General features: G+C 42.1%; 1 protein-coding gene across 1 annotated transcript in view; it reads left to right on the top strand.

The window, feature by feature from the left end:
- Ext1 (exostosin glycosyltransferase 1) overlaps positions 1-20,982 on the top strand; it is a 268,225-nt gene that overhangs the window by 238,679 nt on the left and 8,564 nt on the right. Inside the window, exons 2-8 of the mRNA XM_038342313.2 lie at positions 399-492; positions 1,956-2,063; positions 6,062-6,181; positions 14,688-14,820; positions 16,232-16,350; positions 18,047-18,221; positions 19,120-19,151. Coding sequence (XP_038198241.1) covers positions 399-492; positions 1,956-2,063; positions 6,062-6,181; positions 14,688-14,820; positions 16,232-16,350; positions 18,047-18,221; positions 19,120-19,151 — 781 coding nt within the window. The remainder of the gene's footprint in view (positions 1-398; positions 493-1,955; positions 2,064-6,061; positions 6,182-14,687; positions 14,821-16,231; positions 16,351-18,046; positions 18,222-19,119; positions 19,152-20,982) is intronic.

Raw genomic sequence — 20,982 nt, 5'->3', positions numbered from 1 at the left:
AGCACACAGGAGGCAGAAGTGGGGGGGGGGGAATCTCTTAAGTTTGAGGCCATCCTGCTTCTGCATAGCAAGTTCTGAGCCAACCAGTGCTACATAATGGGATCTTGCCTTTCCCCATCTGATTTTGAGAAACAGAAGCTAGTCAAGACAACTTGGTATAAAAACCATTAGTTCTGTCCTCTTATAAAATGTTTGCAAAAGAGATCATTATTGCTTTATATAGCTTGATTGTTCCTATTTGTTCTCCCCATGCACCAAGCTCTCTGAGAACACAAAAAAGGGAGGGTAGCCCTTTCCTGGAGCTGTTGTGCAGGATAAATGGACACACCCCATGACCCTCAGCTGTCCAGTTTTCCTCTTGGATTTTCTCTTGTTGACCACGCCCCTTGTTGTTCTAGGTATGATTATCGGGAAATGCTGCACAATGCCACTTTCTGTCTGGTTCCTCGTGGTCGCAGGCTTGGGTCCTTCAGATTCCTGGAGGCTTTGCAGGTAAGAGACTATGAAACTTCCCATCCTTGGGTTGAGGATGGAAGCCAAACTGGTTTCAGCCTTCTTACTCTCCTAGAATAGTCCAAAAGAAGCCATAGCTTTTGCTGAGAATGTAGAAGAAACAAAATAAAACAAAAAATTACTTCCAAGAAAATCTGATCCAGTTTGAAGAGTCAGAATTGGGAAGAAGATTGACTCCCTACCCTTGGACATAAGAGGATTGAATGGTCTCACCACCCAGGAACTGGATTCCTCAGGAACACATTTGCAAACAGAGGGTAGATGGGTAGATATAATTGCCAATCTAGCTCCTGAGTTTGAAGAGGGGACTCTTCCTCTTTTCCGGCAAGCCAGTCTCAGGTCCACCGACAGTGGGTTGTTGCTGTTATTTCCCCCAAAAAATGAAACTGTGGACTAGGTCCTCATCTTGGTCCTCTGTGAATTCTTCTAAACTCTTAGAGAGTGATGGGACTTACTTGCCCTGATGTTCCAGAGCCTTGCAATTCAGAGGAAGCCCAGAAGCCTGTGTGGAGCCTCTACTGTTCAACCCTTCTCCTGCTGCTCCTACAGCCGGCCTTCTTGGATGGCGGGGTGAAACATGCTCCCTCCCTCTCTTGTCCTTCCTTCCTGTCCTCCCAGTAATTTGCACCCTGTCTGAATCTGTGTATTTGAGGAGGGTTATGTAGCATCTTCACCCTGCCATGCCAGCTATGAGTCTGGTCATATCCTCAGGCAAAAGAGCTCCCTTCTATGGCAGGGCATTCTACGGTGCTTTGTGTACTTTGAGAAGCATGCCACCACCCACTAACATTCTTGCAGCTTCTTGGGTGTTGCAAGGAGCAAATTGCTCTCTGGGTTGGATAAAGACTTCCTTGGAAGCTACAATGTGTCTTTAGCTTATTGGTGTGCACTGATTGTGCAGACTAGAAACCGGTATGGCTGTGGTTTGCAAGGCTCCATGCTGGAGGGAACGAAGTTTCTAGTTAGGTGTTTATAGGGCAAAGGAAAGCTAGATACTAAGATAGTGAAGTTCGCAAAGTGCTACCTAGAAAGGCTGGGCCCTCTCCTCCTCTCTGTTAGCTCATGGCATGGGGGTGAACTAAGATGAAAGTGGATCTATAGCACTTACATCAACAAAATTGTTATATTCAAGGTTGATTTTATGCTCGGATTCTATTGGTGAAAGCTTTTGTTGCATCAATAAAACTTCTGCAACAAGGCCAGTCATCTCCACGGAAGTAAGGCCAGCCAAATCAGATGTACTAGACTAGAGAAGGGTAGTATCATTCTAAGGCAAGACTTGAAGTCTTACAATCCATGTGATTTGTTAATTCCGAACCACTTACTTTCTTCCTGGCCTGAGCAGTCCGGGACCCATGTAACATAAGCAATGCCAGTAATTGAGTCTGTCCTGATTCTTTTCCTGATTGGAATGGCTCATGCTGTCATTGTCCTCTGCTCAGGCTGCCTGTGTCCCTGTGATGCTCAGCAATGGATGGGAGTTGCCATTCTCCGAAGTGATTAATTGGAACCAAGCTGCCATCATCGGCGATGAGAGATTGTTATTACAGGTAAGGAAGGGGCTGTGGCCTTGGGCGGGACAGCAGATTATTGCTGCCCCCACCCAAACTTTCAAAGAAGATGGATCCAAAAGGTCAGCTCCATAAAAGAAATTTTATCAGGAGAAAATTGCCTATGTCGTCGTGAATATGAAGTTGTTTAATATGATATTGTTTTTCCAACACAAAATCTGTCCAGGTCCACAAAATATATTCTGGGAAGTAGCTGATAAAATGCCTGAGCTTTGTTGAGTGAAGAGAGGTGCATCCCCAGTTCCCCAGCTTCAGCACCAAAATTTTTAGGCTTGGCACTCCCTCAGATCCCTTGCCTTGGTTCCTGTATGCGTTTCGGGTTAACACCAGAGCATGATCCCTAGGACTGGCTGTTGTGTCCAGTGTTCCCACTACAGCGGTGATCTGCCCTGAGTTCTTGCAGGAGGGCTGCCCCTTGGATAAATATTAAAAAAAAAAAGGAGCCCTAATAAAAGTTTCAGTTGCCCAAGGGAAGGCAACGCAACCCGTACAGAGAAATGGAAGGGCAACAAAAGTCCGTGAGGATTTCCCAAGCCCCCTGCAATTGTTTTTGAGTTCACAGTAAACTGCCACACACACTCACCGCACAGTTAATGTTTTCCTTTCATGGCATTAAACACTTTATCTTTAAACCTCCACAAGCTTCTGTAGAAGTATTATCTCTAATGTTCTTGCTTTAAAAAAATAATTGATATCCATAAACTTGAGCTTCTAACTGTGCGTTTGATTTTCCTTCTGGGCTCCTGGCTGTCTGCTAGTGGACTGGTGAGGGATTCTAGTCATCTTCTGAAGGTCCCCCTGGTAATGCAGCCTCTCTTGGAGAGCCCTGTGGACTCATCAAGCGTAGGTCATGACAGTCTAGAACATTCCCTTCATGAGGTCCTCAGGTCTGGGATCTTGCCCATTCTGGAACCTCAGCACAAACATGGAAGAATGTATACCCTGAAGATGATGAGCCCATTCGTTGAAGTTAGCCCATTCTGTTCTAAACAAAACATAATTTTGTAGGTACTCACTGAGAAAGTGGTTTTTTTTTGGGGGGGGTATGAAAAGCTAATGCTTGTAGCAGCTATTTCTTGCTGTAATTCAATAGGGACATCCTCCTAGACATAGTGAGAAAAAACCCTCACCTTGCAGTGATAGTAGACATCTGAGTCACTCACTTCAAGTGAGTGGCCTTTCCCACACTGCCTTTGTCTTTCCTTTTATGTTGTTTTAATAATACATGCTCATTAAAGAAAACTTCGGGTATGAAAAGCATAGGTCCTTTTCTCCATTTGTGCATCAATTGTCTTGGGGTGGGAAACTGGCCTGACACTGAAGTGTGGCTGTCCAGTATCTGTCTCCTCACCAAAGCTGATCGATAGTTCACCGTTTGAAGTCACTTTTTTTTTTTTTTTTTTTTTTGCTTGTTGTTTGTTTTTCGAGACAGGGTTTCTCTGTGTAGCTTTGGAACCTGCCCTCGAGCTCGCTTTGTAGACCAGGCTGGCCTCAAACTTTTAAAGAGATCCGCCTGCCTCTGCCTCCTGAGCGCTGGGATTAAAAGTGTGTGCCACCACCACCGAGCCCTAAAGTCCCTTTTTTACTTCCCTCTAAAGATTGTATTTTTCATACCCCGGTGCCCACATTTTCTAGTATTTTTCCCTCCTTGCCTGCAGTCTGTCTTTACACAGCTGCCTCCATATTGAACAGTGGCTGCAATGTTGTTAACAATGGTTTAAAGAGTTGGCACGGAGCCCAAGTGTGAGCTCCGGGAAATGTTTTCTGTTCTGTTACAATTTTCCATTTCCTGTTTCAGAACAGCTCTGGTGTTTTTAGTTCCATATGTTCTTGTCATCCTGTCACCGAGAAACATCCCATGGCTTTCCTGTATCTTTTCTGGTCGGTCCCATTAGCTTTGTTACCATACATAACCTTTTATTAGGACTCCATTGAGCTCCTCAACTTCCAAATCATCCCATCCAAATCGGAATTAATTTACCTCTTCCCCCTACCTGTCTCTGAGGACAAGCAGATTAAAAACGCCTAGCCAAATGCCGTTAGAAGTTAGAACTCCATCCCGCCGGTCAGTTGGCGTTGGCCCCCAGAGCACTTGGCCAAGCGCTGTAAGACAGTGCAGTTCTGCACAGGAAAGGGTAGCGCACACAGCTCCGGAAGTCGTGAAGACATGATGCAGCCATGGAAGAGAGGGGGCTGGGCTCGAGTCTGAGTTTGCGACGCTTCTTTTCTCCTTTTAGAAGCAGCATGCTCTTGATTTTTCTGGAGACGGTGCAGCAATGGTAGCCTTTGGCATTTTCCTGATGGATTAATTCTCGTGGCCATGATAAAAACAGCCATGCCAACCTGTGTGACTTAGAGACTGCCATTGACATTTAAAAGGGCATGCTTATGAAAATAGGGGACCAGGGTTTTTTTTTTTTTTTTCTAATTTTCCCTTGGCAATCTAGATCATTTTCTCAGTGAGTAAATAAAAATAAATTTCCCTGACTTATCAAGGATCTGTGTCATGAGTGGTTTATCTCCTCTAAGGATATTTTATTTCCACTTGACCCTGAGCCTCCCAGTGTTTCAACTTTACCTGCTGCCTCCATATATTTTGCAGTATTATGATCCCTTCAAAGCACAGATTTAGTACCCAGTTTTGGATGTTGACAGAGCAAGTCAGCTTTTCCTCCGATTCTTATTGTGTGGAACTTTCATTGCTTCTCCCAGGGTCAGTCTGGAATATAACAATGAGCATGCAGAATGGGGAGCACTACGGGGCAGCCGATAATCAGAAAGAATCGCCTGTAAGGGGATAGATTACAAACCTGGTCACACCTTGAGCTGTCCGTGCAGTCGGGGAACAAGCCTAGGGAACTTAGCCAGAAATCCAAGGAGTGCATCTTAGAATTAACAGGCAGACAGTAAATGACTGCCCAGCTTTGTGTAGAATCAACTGGTCCAGCTTGAAATAGCAACTCCCTGTGTCAACAATGGTAATAGTAATAATAAACCATAAAGCAGCCTTTCCATATTGTAGACCTTGTACTAATTACTTACATAATCTTTTGTCCAACCATCATATTATAAATGAGTAATCGGAGAGACCAACTATCTCATCTGAGGAAACATAGCTAGTAAATGGTAGAACCAGAATGCTGCATTGGTACCATTAACACCTGTACTATAGTGTCAAGCTATGCTGCTATTAAAAATAACAAAATCCTGATGATAGTTTCAGGTGGCTATGTTCAATTAGGCTCTTATTTCTTGTATAGCTAGCATAAGGATGATTCTCTTAGCCACTAAATATATAGCAGTATGAACAGCAAGGAAGGCCTTCCTTTAAAATTACCTAACTTGTTATAGAGCAGCCTAAGATGAAACACAGTGTTTGGGAGATTCAGTGAGATTGGGGTAAGGGCTGAAGCCACAAGGAGAGCGTTTTCAGGTGTACAAAGATTCAGAAAAAGCTAGAGGAAGCATCTGCACATAGACGAGGCTAAATCTGTTTGTACTGAACGCAGAGGCTCATGAACAGTCTCTAGAAACACACATGTTTAGATACTTTATGGTTCTTGGAGTGACACTTCTTAGAAAACATTTTTTTTTCCTTTCCCCAAAGCCTGTATCTACTTCTTGGGAAAATGTGACTTTCCATGTCAGGGCCCAAAATTTTTTTGGACTTGAGGAGGAGGCAGAACTAGGAGTACCCTGTACAGCTGACCTGCTACTATGGAATCTTAGGACTGAGCTAAGGCAGTGCACAACTTTCATGCATTTGACTGCCTTCCAGGCTGCTTCTCTAGACCTGTGGTTTGTTCTGGCGTTTCTTGGGGGGACATTTCTACCTAGTTGTTGGTGATTTTTAATAGACCTACTTGCTAGACAATGAAGGCTATGAAGAATAAAAGTTCAGCCCAAGGGGTTATTTTGACCGAGCACATCTCTCTGTTTTACAGTTATAATTACCATGTGTTCCCCTTATGTTCCAGATTCCTTCTACAATCAGGTCTATTCATCAGGATAAAATCCTAGCACTTAGACAACAGACACAGTTCTTGTGGGAGGCTTATTTTTCTTCAGTTGAGAAGATTGTATTAACTACACTAGAGGTAAGTGAGACCGCATGGCTCCTGATCTTGGATAATGATTGCTTTTTTTTCTCAACCTCTCTTTCACTCTTGGCTTGTGTGTTTGGTCAAATGGGACAACATCAAATTCTCTGTCCTTGAACATGTGAGTGACTGCCCCACCACCACCATCTGCTTGGCCATTTCCAAGCAAATGCCATCGTTCCTGACAAATTCTCAGAGCGGAAGTGACCTGGAGAGAAGCCGTGCTCTGGACACAGAGATTGACTTTGTCTGACATAATTTTAGAGATACGTGGGTAATGACTGTGTTCCTGTCACTCAAGCTCAATGGTATCCTTTAAAGACATAGTTCCAGAGTGCATTTAGAAAAGAAGATAATGACCAAGTAAGGGAAATAACCTCTACCATTCTAAAGATATGAATGGTTTAGTCACCACCATAAGTATATAGCATTTGAAGAGGCAGCCAAATTGACTCTGCGGACACATACAGTCTCACCAACCAGCATCCTGTGTTATAAGGTTATGGCGAGAGGAAAGATCATTATCATCACTGTATCCAGCTGGTATAGAAAGTGTTAGCCTTTATAAAAACAGAGACTCGGGCAGGGGAGTACGCTGCATGCATGCTTCTGTGTGCGTGCGTGTGCGTGCGTTTGAGCATTAGGGACTGGACATAGAGCCTTGTTCATGTTGGGAAAGCACTCTGCCACTGAGGCATGGCCTCATTCGCTTAAATTGTCTTGTTTAAGGCAGGAGAAAAATAGAAAATCATGAAAATGATTAAAACCACAGGAAGCAGAGCAGATAGCAATGGCCCAAGGCTACACAGAGCAGCGCAAAGAGCTAAGAAAAAATGGAGAAAGCTGCACACTCATGGGGTTCAGATCTGTGGGAAGGGGACCGATCCAGCAGGCTCCTGAGGTGACCCACGTACTTACTGAATGGCCGGGATGATTTATTCCACACTTGGGGAGTCTTTCCTTTGGAAATTAATGGTTATTCTTAAAGCTAATATAATGATATTAAACACAAGACACCCAGGTAACGCTGCAGAAACTGAGGTCACCTGTTCGGTCCACAGGATAGTGTTCTTGCTGTGGTGAGAGTCAGAGTCAGTGCTTCTCAAAGCACAGTGGGACCATTTCCATATGGGCCTCACCTGGGCTCCAGATCTCAGCCCTAGGCAATCCATCACCAGGATTTCCCATGCACATGCCTGGCATACGTCCCGAAGCTAGGCAAACAGAAGGCCTGTTTTGATTATTTTGAATTCCTGTTTGGTTTTGTTTTTTGGTCAGATTGAAGATTTTTTCCTTTAAAAATAATAAATTACTTTTTTAACCTTCTAATTCTTAGAGTGTTAACTATAACTGAATTTCATCTGTCTCTTGCTCAGGAAGCCCACAGATACACAAAAGAAATTGCCATAAGATTGTTGATACTTCTATATTTTAGAAGTTTATAATACTTTAAGTATTAACCCTTTGTCTTTTGTCCTAAACATTCCCCATAGGCTAGTCAAGTTCCTTCTGGTCTGTTTGTGTTACATAGTCTCAGTGTCTGCATTTAGAAAGAGCTGTGACTTCTCTGCTGGCTACATTTAGGAAGAGCATTTTGCCTCATAATTTATTATGTTTGTATATACATACATAAACACAAATATTTTTAGTGCATTCTTGGTTATTGTTTTATATCAAACGGTTTAGTCAGCTGGCTTTTAATCATGATCTGTGTTAATAGAGTAGCCTTTTTCTCCAACCTCCCCCTTCTTCAGTTGTTTTCTCATTCTTTTAGTTAACTCGTTCCAGAGTGTTCTCTTGTGCTATTTGGTGCATTTTCGGGTGTACCCAAGTCTTTTTATCCTGTCCTGCTGCTGTCCTCTGATACCCTCAGACCCTGTTTTAATCTCTCTTCATCCTAATGCCATCCTGTAGTAAGCCTCTCCCCATCTGGTGCAGGTCACTGTGAATACTGTCTGTAATTACTGCTGTCTGCGAAGATGACTAGCAATGTATGCAGTGCCTTAGCTTGTTTTCTGCATGCATTTTGGGCCCTCTCTTTACCTATTCTTTAAGGATAGTGTCCATGAAATGAGATTACTGAACCAAAGAGTTCAGGCGTTACCAAGGTCATAATATATTTTGGTAAATTACTATCTTTTTATAAACTTGAAAAATATTTAGTTTTATTTGATGGAAATGACAGAAGAAATTAGGGGACATAAAAAAAAGCCTAGTAAGTTGGGGAATAGATTGTCAAGATAGCAATTTTCCTCGATCTGCACATCAAAGTCTTAAAAGAAGATGACAAAAATTACTCTGAGCTTTAGTCTAAAGAATAAATGCCTTAACACAGCCTAGCATTATTGAAAAGTAGTAAGGACCATTTATTTCCATGGTTTAATTAGCACACATTATAAAGCCATCATAATTAAGAGAGCTTTGATCCAGCTTTTCAGATGAGAGAAGATATGAGTTATGTTATTTGATTCCGAATAAGTTAAATTTGCTCATATAATAGTGGGTATATAAAATAAAAGGGTTGACTGTAAAAGCCAGCTGTAGTGACATGTGCCTGTGGCCCCAGTGCTGGTGGGGACAGTGACAGGCAGATCCCAGGACTAATGCCCAGCCAGTCTCCCCAAAACTGGAAGCTCCAGGTTCATTGAGAAACCTTGTCTCAAAAACTGAGGCGTAGAGGGACTAAGGAAGATGCCCTGAACTGTCAGCCTCTGCGCTGCAAACAGGCCTCCACGCAGGTAGGGCTCCCCACACACTCCACACTTCACAAAGAGGGAAGGTAGTAATATGGATGAGATATTGGGTAGAGCTGTGTAATTTTAAGTTAAAGAAGCTGTTGTGAGCATGATCTGGGGTGTAAAACTATTAAATGTGAGTATAAAAGCCTTGAAAATTTCTGTATAGCTCTAGACACCAAAAAGAAAACTCAACACTGAGGGCAAAGGTTCACAGTTAATGCAAGGTTAAGAAGAGGTGAATGTTTTGTGACATGTAAACTGATAAATAAATTAGAAAAATACTCGCATTTCCAACTAGCCTTAAATAGAGTAAGACCTTGTCACAAACACACAGAAATACTTGTATTTTCAGATTAGGACAATTTAGGTACGTCTTTTCCCAAAACTTGATGAAGTACATCTTCTCACAAATATTCTGGATTAGAGTGTGAAATGAAATGAAGAATTGCTGATATTATTAAAATGAAAAATGCCGTGGGATATCTGTACACTGTGTGATGTGTATGATATATCTATATTGCTCTGATTGATTTAATAAAGAGCAAAACAACCAATAGCTAGGCAGAAGGTATAAGTGGGACTTCCAGGCTGAGAGAGGAAGTAGGAGGGACCAATGAGAAATGAAGGGAGTTAGACGAACAAATTGAAAGAAAGGTAAAAAGCTACATGATAAAATGTAGACTGATAGAAATGAGTTAAGTTATAAGAACTATTTAGGAACAAGCCTAAGCTATAGGCTGAGCTTTCGTAATTAATAATGTTGTCTTCATATCATTATTTGGGAGCTTGCTGGAAGGATAGTAAAAGAGTCATTAGAGAAAAATTCCTAATTTTTTAGTCATGGGTACATACATACATATATACATATACACCATCCACATACATACCCACACATACACACACGCACATATGTGGTGGCAGAGCAGATGTCTACAATCTCCATGTACAGAGGTTTGACCACATATGATGCAAAAGTAACATGCATTCAGTAAGTTTATATTTTGAGTGATTATCTTTGTGTCTTTCCCCAGGCTATCAATATGTGTGAATATCAATAATTGTGCTATGAAGCTGGGCAGTGGCTATGAGTTCTGTCTCCTAGTCAGCCACACTCATCCTCTCGGTGTGCTGTGTTGCTAAGTTACTGTGCTAGCTTGGGTGGAGTAAATACTTTGGGGTATAGTAAATACATTTTCAACTTATTTTTTTTCAGTCTGTGATGAGTTTATCAGTATGTGACCCCCTTTTAGTCTTAAGAAGTATCTATAGAATCCTTTGTGGTATTGTGTGTGTGTGTGTGTGTGTGTGTGTGTGTGTGCGTGCAATGAAGAGAACAGATGGGAATATAAATGTAAAGTGACTTAATTGCTAGTTAATTGTTCCTTAGGGTATACAGTTGTGCCAGATATGCGTCAGTCACTGTGAAAAGGATGTTTGTCCTCACTCAGGGAAGTTAAAATGAAAATATAGTACCACTTTCCATCCATCACATGTCAGTAGTTGTCACAGGAAATCCTGGCACCGGTGCCACCGAGGCTGCAGGAGAAAGACTCTCACATTAGAGTGTCTGGAGATTGGCTACCCACTTTGAGCCCTTCTGGAAAGGCTAAAACCTTTAGAAGAAAGCATAATTTTCACCCTGTTGCAATTTTCCTAAAAAGATAATGACCTAATGAACAAAGTTGCAAGCAACATAGGCCATAGTGTTTATTTTACTTATAGCATTGCACATGCTCAGTCAGGTAGTTGGAAACAGGTTGACCAGTTGTGATACATCTGCACTGAGGATATTGTACAGATACCAAATGTAGTAAGGGCATGTGTGTATCATGCGTTTTTAAAAACTGATTAGGAAGTAATTCAAACAGTGTGAACCATCCTTCATTTTGGTCAAAATGATAGAAACTCATACACATTGAGGGAAAAACATTTTAAGAGGCAGTATAAAATGCTAGGTGTATCCTTTAAAGATTTATGTATTTTACTTTTTGTGTGTAGGAATGTTTTGCCTGTATGTATGTATGTATGTATGTATGTGGAACACATACATTCACTGCCCTAGATGTCACTACAGGGTCTACAGGGTGTTGGATCCCCAGGAACTGGTTCAGATGATTGTGAGCTGTTATGTGGGTTCTGGGAATTGAACCTGGGTCCTCTGTAAGCACTCTAGACCTCTGAGTCCTTATCTTCCCATAGCTGGACCCTTTCTAAGCGGGAGATTATTTGAAACTGAATCTATTTTTTTTTCTCTTTAGTCTTTGTTAATTTGCTGCAAAGAATCTATCTTATTTGGGTGATTAATATGTTCTCTTGATATTTCAAAATAAAGCAGTGATTATAAGAAAAAAGATGGCATTAACTGGTACATCTCGTTGCGTACAACAGGAAGACCAGTGTGGTAAATGGTTGCATCTACCTAGACTTTCACAAGCTGTCTGGGAGAGACCCTCCCTTGCTGCATTCTTGTACCTTCAGGATTATAATTAAAATATAACACACAACATTGCTAATTTGCCAGGCACAAGATCATATCTCATTAATTATCTTTCTTTTGTGGTGAGTTACTGTGTGGATCCAGCTTCTGGTCTGTTAAGTTAGCAGAGCTCCATTCTCCGACAACAACAGCTGGATGTGTAACATCCATCACAGTAGAATCTTACACTGAGCTGTTTTCATCTTTGAGCCTGGAAAGGCTTTCTTCCCTTTGGATCTAAGCCACACAATTCTTTAGCAACGTGTGTGTGTGTGTGTGTGTGTGTGTGTGTGTGTGTGTGTGTGTGTGTTTAATCACTAAAACCATATACTTCATTCAAATTTATAGCAGCTGTCGAATCCCTCTATATTATTCTATCATTCCAAGATTGGATAGTAACAATCTGACCTCGCAGCCAAATTGCAAGGGAAATAATACTTGCTTTCCTGCCTTAATTGAGAGCTTGCATTACCCTAGAACTCAGCAGAAGCAGAAAGGCAGAGGAGGTAAAGGAAATGCTATCCTTATACACAAAGCAGCAGAGTATGTGTGTTCAAGAGATGAACTCAAGTGTCACATGTCACAGGTGCCCACTGGCCTACCTCTCAGATGCAGTGAGTCGTTTGATTAGTTTTCGCCCTGCTAAGGATGAGAATGGATGTTAACTCTAGGCAGCATAGACTCGAGGCTCATTTGCTTAGTTTATCTACACTTAGACTCTAGATCTAGATCTATGGTGTGAACACTAAGTGCCATGCAAGAGTCCTCAGAGGTGTCCTCCAGTAAAGGGACAGGGAGAACTGAGACATGAGGAGATTGCATTTCTACTTGGTGGAATGAGAGCCGAACTCTTTCAAGCTTTGACAATGCGGGTTGATCTATATAAGCTTTTTAGAAATACATTTGGCCACTCATTCATACAGCATTAATAATGTTCATACTACCCTAAACCCAAGTCCTAATGAATCAATACTGAATATGGAAGCTTTTTATTTAGGGGTATTTGCATTTCTTTGCATAGAAAAATTACCCTATTTTTGGTCAATTCAGAAAAATAAGCCTTGGGTACTATGGGGAAATACGTTAAAAAGACCTAGATTGCCTATGTCTAGAAAATGAGAATCATTATTTCTGTTTTTTTTTTTTATTTGTATGTTTTTTTTTTTCAAGGTAGGGTTTCTCCTTGTAGTCCTGGCTGTCCTGGATCTAGCTCTGTAAATAAACCAGGCTGGCGCTGAAGACACAGAGGCCCTGGAAAGTTTTTTCTTTTGAAAGGCAAACTCAAATCTTAAATATAAGAGTTTAGTCAGATTATCTTACATTCTGAGAGGGTTGCCATAAATATTATTGATCCGTTATCATTTCCATTACCAATGAGAGGATGAATCTTAGAAGCAGTACATCACTTGGCCAAGGTTAAGTCTGCTATGCAGTCATACGGGTGCCAGTATCTTTCTTGCCGAGATCAATTTGAACAGAGTGTGAAATGCTTATTAGGATTTCAAGAGTGTTCCATAACTGATGGTCACATTTGGAAATTTTAAACAAAACAGTGCTGCGACTTTAGATCAAGAGGATTCTCTGTGACTGGGAACCTGCTTCTCCAAGACCCAAGAGAAGGGTGACCTACTTGTAACATCTCTGAGTTTTATGACATTTGTTTGTAGCTTGACTTTCTAATGTTGTCTATTGCCAATTTGTTCTGTGCTTGATAGTCGAGATCATTTATGTGACCGCATGCTGAAAGGCATATAAATTTAGGAAGAAAACAAAAGGAGATCTAAATGGAACACTATAAAAGGAAATTAAATAGATTAGATTTGGAAAATAGAAGAGATAAAAAAAAATGGAAGAAATGTTACCACAAAGAATCACTCGCTGTGTAAAAACTCTTGCCAGCTATGACATTTTGCTCAGACTAGCTGTCTGGATGACAGCCTTGCAAGCCATGCCTTTGTACCATGGACAGTAAATACCGGCGTCATAGCTGGATTCCTAAAATCTTTGTCAACTCAGAAAGTTGCCTAACCATAGAAAATGGGCAGTTTTGATCTGAGTGAAAGATAAAATGCAGATATTACTGGGTTGAGATTATATGTTCTTCTCAATTTCTCCCCTAGTTCCTTTCAGTAGGGAGGTTTAAAAAATGTGCAGAGGTCATTTGGTAACTCTCCCATTCTCTACCATGGGATAAGATGGATGAAAACTTTAATAGTTTAGCAAATCTTGGAGTTCCATACTTCCTTCAACTTTCCTTGAATGGAGACCTGCAAAATGTTGATTTAGTTCCTCAGGATCCTAAAACTTATAAAAGGATTGATTGGCTGATGATTGGTTATTGGGAGTCAAACTCAGGGTTTTATATGTAGCCCTCAACTAAGCCCCTAGGATTTTTTTTTAAGTTTAAAACATTTTGTGCCGGAGACATGCTATTCTGTATGAAGTTAATTATTTGCCACATCATATCTTAATGAGTCGATGGTTTTATTGCAAGAGTTTGAAAGTCAGAGAGAAAGCCCTAAAGTGGACTAATCACATTCAGCTGACAAATGATTCAGGTTGGGAGAAGGTTTGTCTCTAAATGTAGAATTTAATGATCTGCAAGGTCCCAAAGTCCAAGGCAACTAATGAACTAGCTTGACAATTATTAGTCTTCATATGCCGTGGATCCTGTCCTATTATGTTGGATGTTTTGAGCAGTTGTTAGCTCGCTACTTTTTGAAGTGGAAATACAGAAAAACTTGAGTTGCCCAGTATTCAAAGTCCTGCAGCTGACTTTGAAAAGGGAATGAATGATGATGACAGGCAATTTAAAATTCCCTCCCAGATTAGAAGAATAAAGCAAAGTGGAGAATGTGCCTGCCTTCTCTTGTCTTCACATCCTCCCCCGCATGGTCCACACTGATGTTGCTGTGCACCCAGAACAGATCTTGCTGATAACATCTGGATCCATATATAGATGTCCCACCACCAGGGATGTGTGAACTGTTCTGTAGACTGTACTTTGAAACTAGCAAGGACCATTGTTTTATAAATAAAATATAACAGAATTTTATGATTAAAATGGGACTTGAGAAACTGTGTCAGTCCCAGTTCCTCTCTTCCTCATATTGTCCTAGAGGGTCCATCACTGCTTTGTCTTGCAGACATTTTTATCAATAGAGAATTAGAGGAGGACCAGGTAGGGTGCATTTCATTTTTTTAACATCATCTCCTAGCTGGGATTGTGCAAGGCTTTTCCAGAGTGTCATCCAGACTTACCCTCCCCGCATGCTGCTTTGTTTTCTAGATTATTCAGGACAGAATATTCAAGCACATATCACGAAACAGTTTAATATGGAACAAACATCCTGGAGGATTGTTCGTCCTACCGCAGTATTCCTCGTACCTGGGAGATTTCCCATACTTCTATGCTAATTTAGGTAAGTGAATGCTCGGGAGGAGGCTGCCTTTGCTACCCCCGAAGTGGTTATTCTTCCCAGCAGCCTGCGTTGGAGATTGTTGTCCCAACCCTTTTTACAGTGGAGACTTGCAATCAAGATTTGTAAATATATTTGTAAATATTGGGAGCAAAAAGGAAGCCTTCTTTCTCAACTTAGCAGCCATGCTGGGCATTTGGTAGTGTTCCTTTTATTGGGAAATGTTTCTAAATTATAGATAATTTTAAACATGACAACAGATTAAGTACAAAACTAATGTGTGTGTGTGTGTGTGTAGGTATGCATGTGTGTGTATATAGGAATGCATGTTTGTATACAGGTATGCATCTGTGTATATAGATATGCATATGTATATAGGTATGTTTGTGTGTATATAGGAATGCATGTTTGTATATAGGTATGCATCTGTGTATATAGATATGCATGTGTATATAGGTATGTATGTGTGTATAGAGGTGTGCATGTGTGTACATAGCTTTTTGATTTCTTTTCACAATCTCGGTTCTCTTAACTACATGTTTAGAAAAACCTGAATTAAGAAAGAGAAAGAAGAAGTAACCAAGAATTTGTGAAAAGGGCAAATTTATTAATTCTTTCATGGTCCTCTCGTATGCCGAGCTAAGGCAAGGCTAGATGGTCGAAATAAGGATCACGTCAGATAGAGTCTGTGCTCTCAGGCAGCTTTAATTGAATTTCGGTGGGACAAAGGATGTGAACACAGGGCTACCTCTGCAGAGGCCAGTGATGCTACCATAGGCATTTCCATAGTTGGTACCCCATTGTTCTCATGCTAGTGGCATCATTGGCACATTAGCTCAGGGTTGGTAGACTTTGGGAAACCCAGACAGTAAAGCATATTTCAAACTCATATATGATGAGGACTCAAGATGGTCCACTCCAGACTAATGTTCTCCAAAGCTACTTTACCCTTTTCAAATTATAGGTATTTAGCTTGAAAGCCGTGAGTGCTGGGTGTTGTTCTCTGACCCTTTCTTACATACGAATCATTAAATGAAACACTGTTTGTCGTACAAAACCGTCCAGTTAAGATTCAGATACATGCAAATGCAGTAGTGGAAAATAATGTGCTTATGGAAATAAATACATAGTAGCAGGTAAATGAATAGAGCGAGGCACATGGATAGACGGATGTTGGGTACCTTAAAACAAGGAAGATGACAAGCCTCACCAAGGGAAGAGAAGAATGTCCAAAGAAGCTGGGGATGAGTACTGGGCAGTAGTTTCTAGAGGTCCCTAGGCTGGTACCATAGGAAGTAAAGGACAAATGTGCCGAAGGGGACATTAGCTCCGGGAAGAATGGCAGGAGCCCGGAGATTTTTCCAAGTTTTGTGTCTCTGTGTGTCATTGGGCTCTTCTCTTCATTCCCTTTCAGGTTTAAAGCCCCCCTCCAAATTCACTGCAGTCATCCATGCTGTGACACCCCTGGTCTCTCAGTCCCAGCCAGTGTTGAAGCTTCTTGTGGCTGCCGCCAAGTCCCAGTACTGTGCCCAGGTGAGTGCGCTTGCCCACTGCAACGGATAGAACCTTGTTTCGGACCCGTCCCATACTTGACTTTCCAGGACCCTTGCAGCAATATAGCCAGTCACTCTAGGGATTGGCCAGGCCTTGATGCTCTCTTGCCAACAACTTAGAGACTCTCAAAAAGTGAGCCCCAGCACAAGTACAGATTGTAGAACGACCTTGATGTAAAGTGTACCCCCACACACCACTCACATACACACAAATTTTCTAAAGAATATATAAGCCGCATTACTCCTTTTTTCTTGTTTTGTATGGATGTGTGTGCATGTTTGGGGTTGGGGAGCTATATATGTGTGTGCAGGTGCACTGCAGATGTGTGCACGTGTGTGTTTAGACCAGAGGTGGAACTAGAATGTTGTCCCTTAGGTACTGCCTACCTATTTTTTAAGACAGGGTCTCCCACTGGCTGGAAACTCATTGATTAGGCTACGCGACCTGGCCAGCAAGCTCCAGGGATCTGCCTGTCTCTGTTGTCCCACACAGCACAAGGATTACAAGAGCATACTACCATGCCTAGCTTTTCACATGGGTGGGGGGATCGACCTTAGATCCTCCTGCTTGTATGTGGAACACTTTACTGACTGAGCCACCTCCCATGCCCCTTTCTTAATTTATAAATATCCAAATGATAAGGTCATTCCCTCCTCCCCCCCAAAAAAAACCCATGGGCAGGACACGGAACACTTCATCCAATAACGGCAACAAATTTGCTAGTGTCAGGAGATGTCAACTTTTGGAGAGAGCAGAGGATGACATCCGTGGTAACAGTGTTTCCCAAATCAGTACCACTCCTGTAGTCTTGACACTGTTTAATTTTCTAGCTTGTGATCGGTATAGATAAGATGGTTTACAGATGCGAAAGAGTCAAATCGCAGTGAAGTGTTCATTTTTGAGCTCGCTGCCTTTTTTGGGAATCATAAAGTCATATGAAATCAGCAACTGTTCGGAGGAATCCGAAGCAGGAACTCCTTGTACCTCTGTCTCAGATCCTTTTATGTCGCCCACATTGCCTGGTGTAGAGCAAGTTCACAGCAGATGTTCAGATGTTTAGTATACATTTCTATTTAACTTGATCATGGTTACTATTGCACTCATCAACAGAAGATATCAGAAGTTAGGAAACACATGATTAAGTTCCGGCAAACTTCAAGCTGCTGCTGTGTGTGTGTCTATATGTTTGCGTGTATATCAGGGTTCACTCATGTGTTCAGGTGCATGTGTGCACATGTGCATGTACATATGGAGGCTAGAGGATGACATTGGGTGTCTTCCTCAATAGTTCTCCTTCATGAATGTTAAGGCCGAGTCTCTTTAACCCAGAGCTTACTGATTCAGCTGGGATCTTCAGCCTCCTAGGGGCTAGGGTTGGAGATGGACATTCATATGGGTATCAAACACTTATACAGCGAGCTCTTTCCCCACTGAGCCACCTCCCCAGCCCTTGAGATTATTTCTTTCTTCTTCAGTTCTGTCCTAGTCCCTGGGAATAATTCTTTAGATTTCTTCTGCCCCTCTCTGGTTATTGAAGATTGCAGGTCTGAAGTGGGTGTGGGTGTGGGCTGACTTTGAAATGTAGTTTTATCAGGTCATTTCTGCAAGCAGAGCCTTTAGAAGAGGAACGGAGGTGTACCCAAGCCAGCCATCTAATGATCCCTGTCCTTTTCAGATCATAGTTCTGTGGAATTGTGACAAGCCCCTACCAGCCAAACACCGCTGGCCTGCCACTGCTGTGCCGGTCATCGTCATTGAAGGAGAAAGCAAGGTAGGCCTAGGAGTGGGTAACGTGAGGCCACCATGGAGACGTAGGTCTCCACAGATCATTGTCGATGCTGCTTCTAGAAGTCTCCACTTCCACCTTAAGAGTTCTTGGGCCTGGATTATGTGTCCTAACACTGTACTTGCCTCCAAATGTCTTCAGCTTCATCAGCTTTGGACTCAGTAAAACCTGGGTTTGCATCAGACTCTCTGGCAGCTTTCTAACCTTAAGTTCTGGGAGGCTTTTTTCTCACTCACGAAATGAGAATCACACTGCATACCACCTAGGGTTTCTGTGAGCGCTAAATGAATTCAAGGGAGTGGAATGAACTCAGCAGTGTTTCCATAAATGACAAGGGCAGAATAAGGCTGCTACCACTCATGCACTTGCAGGGTTTGCAGGGTCCGTGCGGTAACACGAACGCGTTAGGTCTTTCAGAATAGGGATTCTTCCTTACCCTTGTCTTTAAAAGGATGTTGCTCCTTATTTTCTCTTGATGCCTTCAGCCAAAGACCTTCCCTAGCTTGACCTCCCTGGCCTGTTACATCCATTACATTACCCAGCCTACCCTTCTCAGAACTCAACAGTCTTCCCATCGCCCTGTGGCCTTTCAGGACTGGGTTTGCTAATGCCTTAAACTGGCGTCTGATGCTATGTATCTGGCTACTGACCACCTTCTGACATTTTCTCTCTCCCTGCTTTCTTCTGAGGCCACTGGTCACTGTGATCTGGGTGGCTGTTTGGCACAGGTCCTGATCCGCTGTCTTAACTCCTACCTCTCTCAGCATTTCTACTTAGCTTTTGATCCCTCCATTCTGCTCCCTTCTTGAAATCTCACCTACTACTAACAGCCAGAGCTGGATTCACTCCCCTAGGGGTTAAGTGGTGAGTTCTTCCCCAGTTGTGAAGAAATCAATCATTACTAAGTAAAATTGAGGTTGGAGCAGCAGTACCTTTAAGAGATGCCTTTTGCCAATCCCAAGGAGACTATTTTACACTAGATAGCACATCCCAAGTTAGAATAGCAAAATATCAGTTTGTTAGGTCAAACCATTTGAAACTGGCTTCGTACCCTCCAAGTGATGATTCTATATGGTTCAACATAATACGCTGAGAATAGAGTGGCCCAGTGGAGAAAAGAGAAAGAGTACATTATGTTACATATTCATTTCCCACGGAGACTACCCACTGTGTGTTGGGTACTATGTAATCAATGTAAAAGACACAGGTGAATATGACCATTGTACTTAGAGCATCCATAGGTCTGGTGACTATCAATGTGGTTTATTGGAGCTGGGTGATTAGCATATGATAAGAAAAGGTGACTGTGAGAACTGTCACACACTTCCTGGCATCAGTCTTTTATGAATACATGTCACCATATGCATGACTTCACAAAAAGAGCTGGCACAAAAAATGTCACCTGCCTGCAACATCTTATGTCCACCTCCTCAAGAGAATAGTGACTTAGAGGGATGGGTATGTTCCAGTTTTAACACCTGGAACCCTGCCTGATTTTCAACTTTGAGCTTTGGAATTTTTTGGTGTTCAGCCTCCACGGATGGCCATACCTCCTGCATTTCTTTAGGCTGTGTGGATAGGGTCTCATGTGCCTCTGGGCCATCCTGGAAAACAGGTCGCACCACATTTTCACCCTCTGACTCACTAACTGAGACCTTTACTCCCAGGAAAGCAGGGATGAAGGTGAGAGTGCCTTTCTTGGGATAGCACCATGAGGAGATAGCACCTTTCATGGGATAGCACCACACTTCCCCGCCCATTTCTGTAACTCTGCTCCTGGTAATTTGTTCACCTTTCACCACCACTTTGGCCACTAACTCCAGTGGGCTATGTGGTAAGTGCGCCTGTATCTTGACTGTCAGCACTGTGGACGGTACAGTCTGTGGAAGGAAGGAAGGGTTCACATTTCAGCCTTGCTCCGGGCTCTGTGGGTTAAAACATAGGCCCACTTTGAGGATTCAGTGAAATACGGCGCATCAAGTACTTAACCTAGTGCCTCTTTAACATACACCAATATCCCAACAAATGATAATCATTCTGAGATGTATTGGCATATTGTGACTTAGGATAAAGGCTCTAGAATTTGACTTATTTGGTTATGCGACCATAGAGGAGTTTTTTTTGTTTTGTTTTGTTTTGTTTTGTTTTGTTTTGTTTTTCGAGACAGGGTTTCCCTGTAGTTTCTAGAGCCTGTCCTGGAACTAGCTCTTGTAGACCAGGCTGGTCTCAAACTCGGAGATCCGCCTGCCTCTGCCTCCCGAGTGCTGGGATTAAAGGCGTGCGCCACCACCGCCCGGCTTAGAGGAGTACTTTAATCTCTATGCCTTAATACATCCTCCAGTAAGTAGAAATAATCATAATACCCAGTTTAGGAGAACTAAAAGAATCAGATGATACTCTTCATGCCAGGAATGGTAGGCACATACATCATAGAATTCCCCCCAAATTTTGTGTGCCATATGTGTAATTATTTCTACAAATTCTTGTCTCTGTCCTTAAATGATAAACTTCATGAGTCTTGGCCATTTCATTGTCATGTTTATAACTTCTAAAAGAGTTGGCTGTTCACATGGTTAGCCAGTTCTCTGAACAAATAGGACAAACCTAGATCATGCAGTATTGATCCTGTGGGTGTCTGCCTTCCCCTTGTGTTAGGTCATTTAAGAAGGTAACTGATCAATGTCTTGACAGTCTCTGATTTCTGCCCGAGGCACTAATGGGCTTATAAACTATAGGTTCAGAAGAAGGAAGGGAGGGAGGGAGAGAGGGAAGGAAGGAAGGGAAAGAAAGAAAAAGAAAGAAAGAGAAGGAAAGAAAGAAAGAAG

Source organism: Arvicola amphibius, chromosome 9 (assembly GCF_903992535.2).
Source record: "Arvicola amphibius chromosome 9, mArvAmp1.2, whole genome shotgun sequence".
NCBI classification, from domain to species: domain Eukaryota; kingdom Metazoa; phylum Chordata; class Mammalia; order Rodentia; family Cricetidae; genus Arvicola; species Arvicola amphibius.
This window is presented reverse-complemented; position numbering and strand designations above follow the sequence as displayed.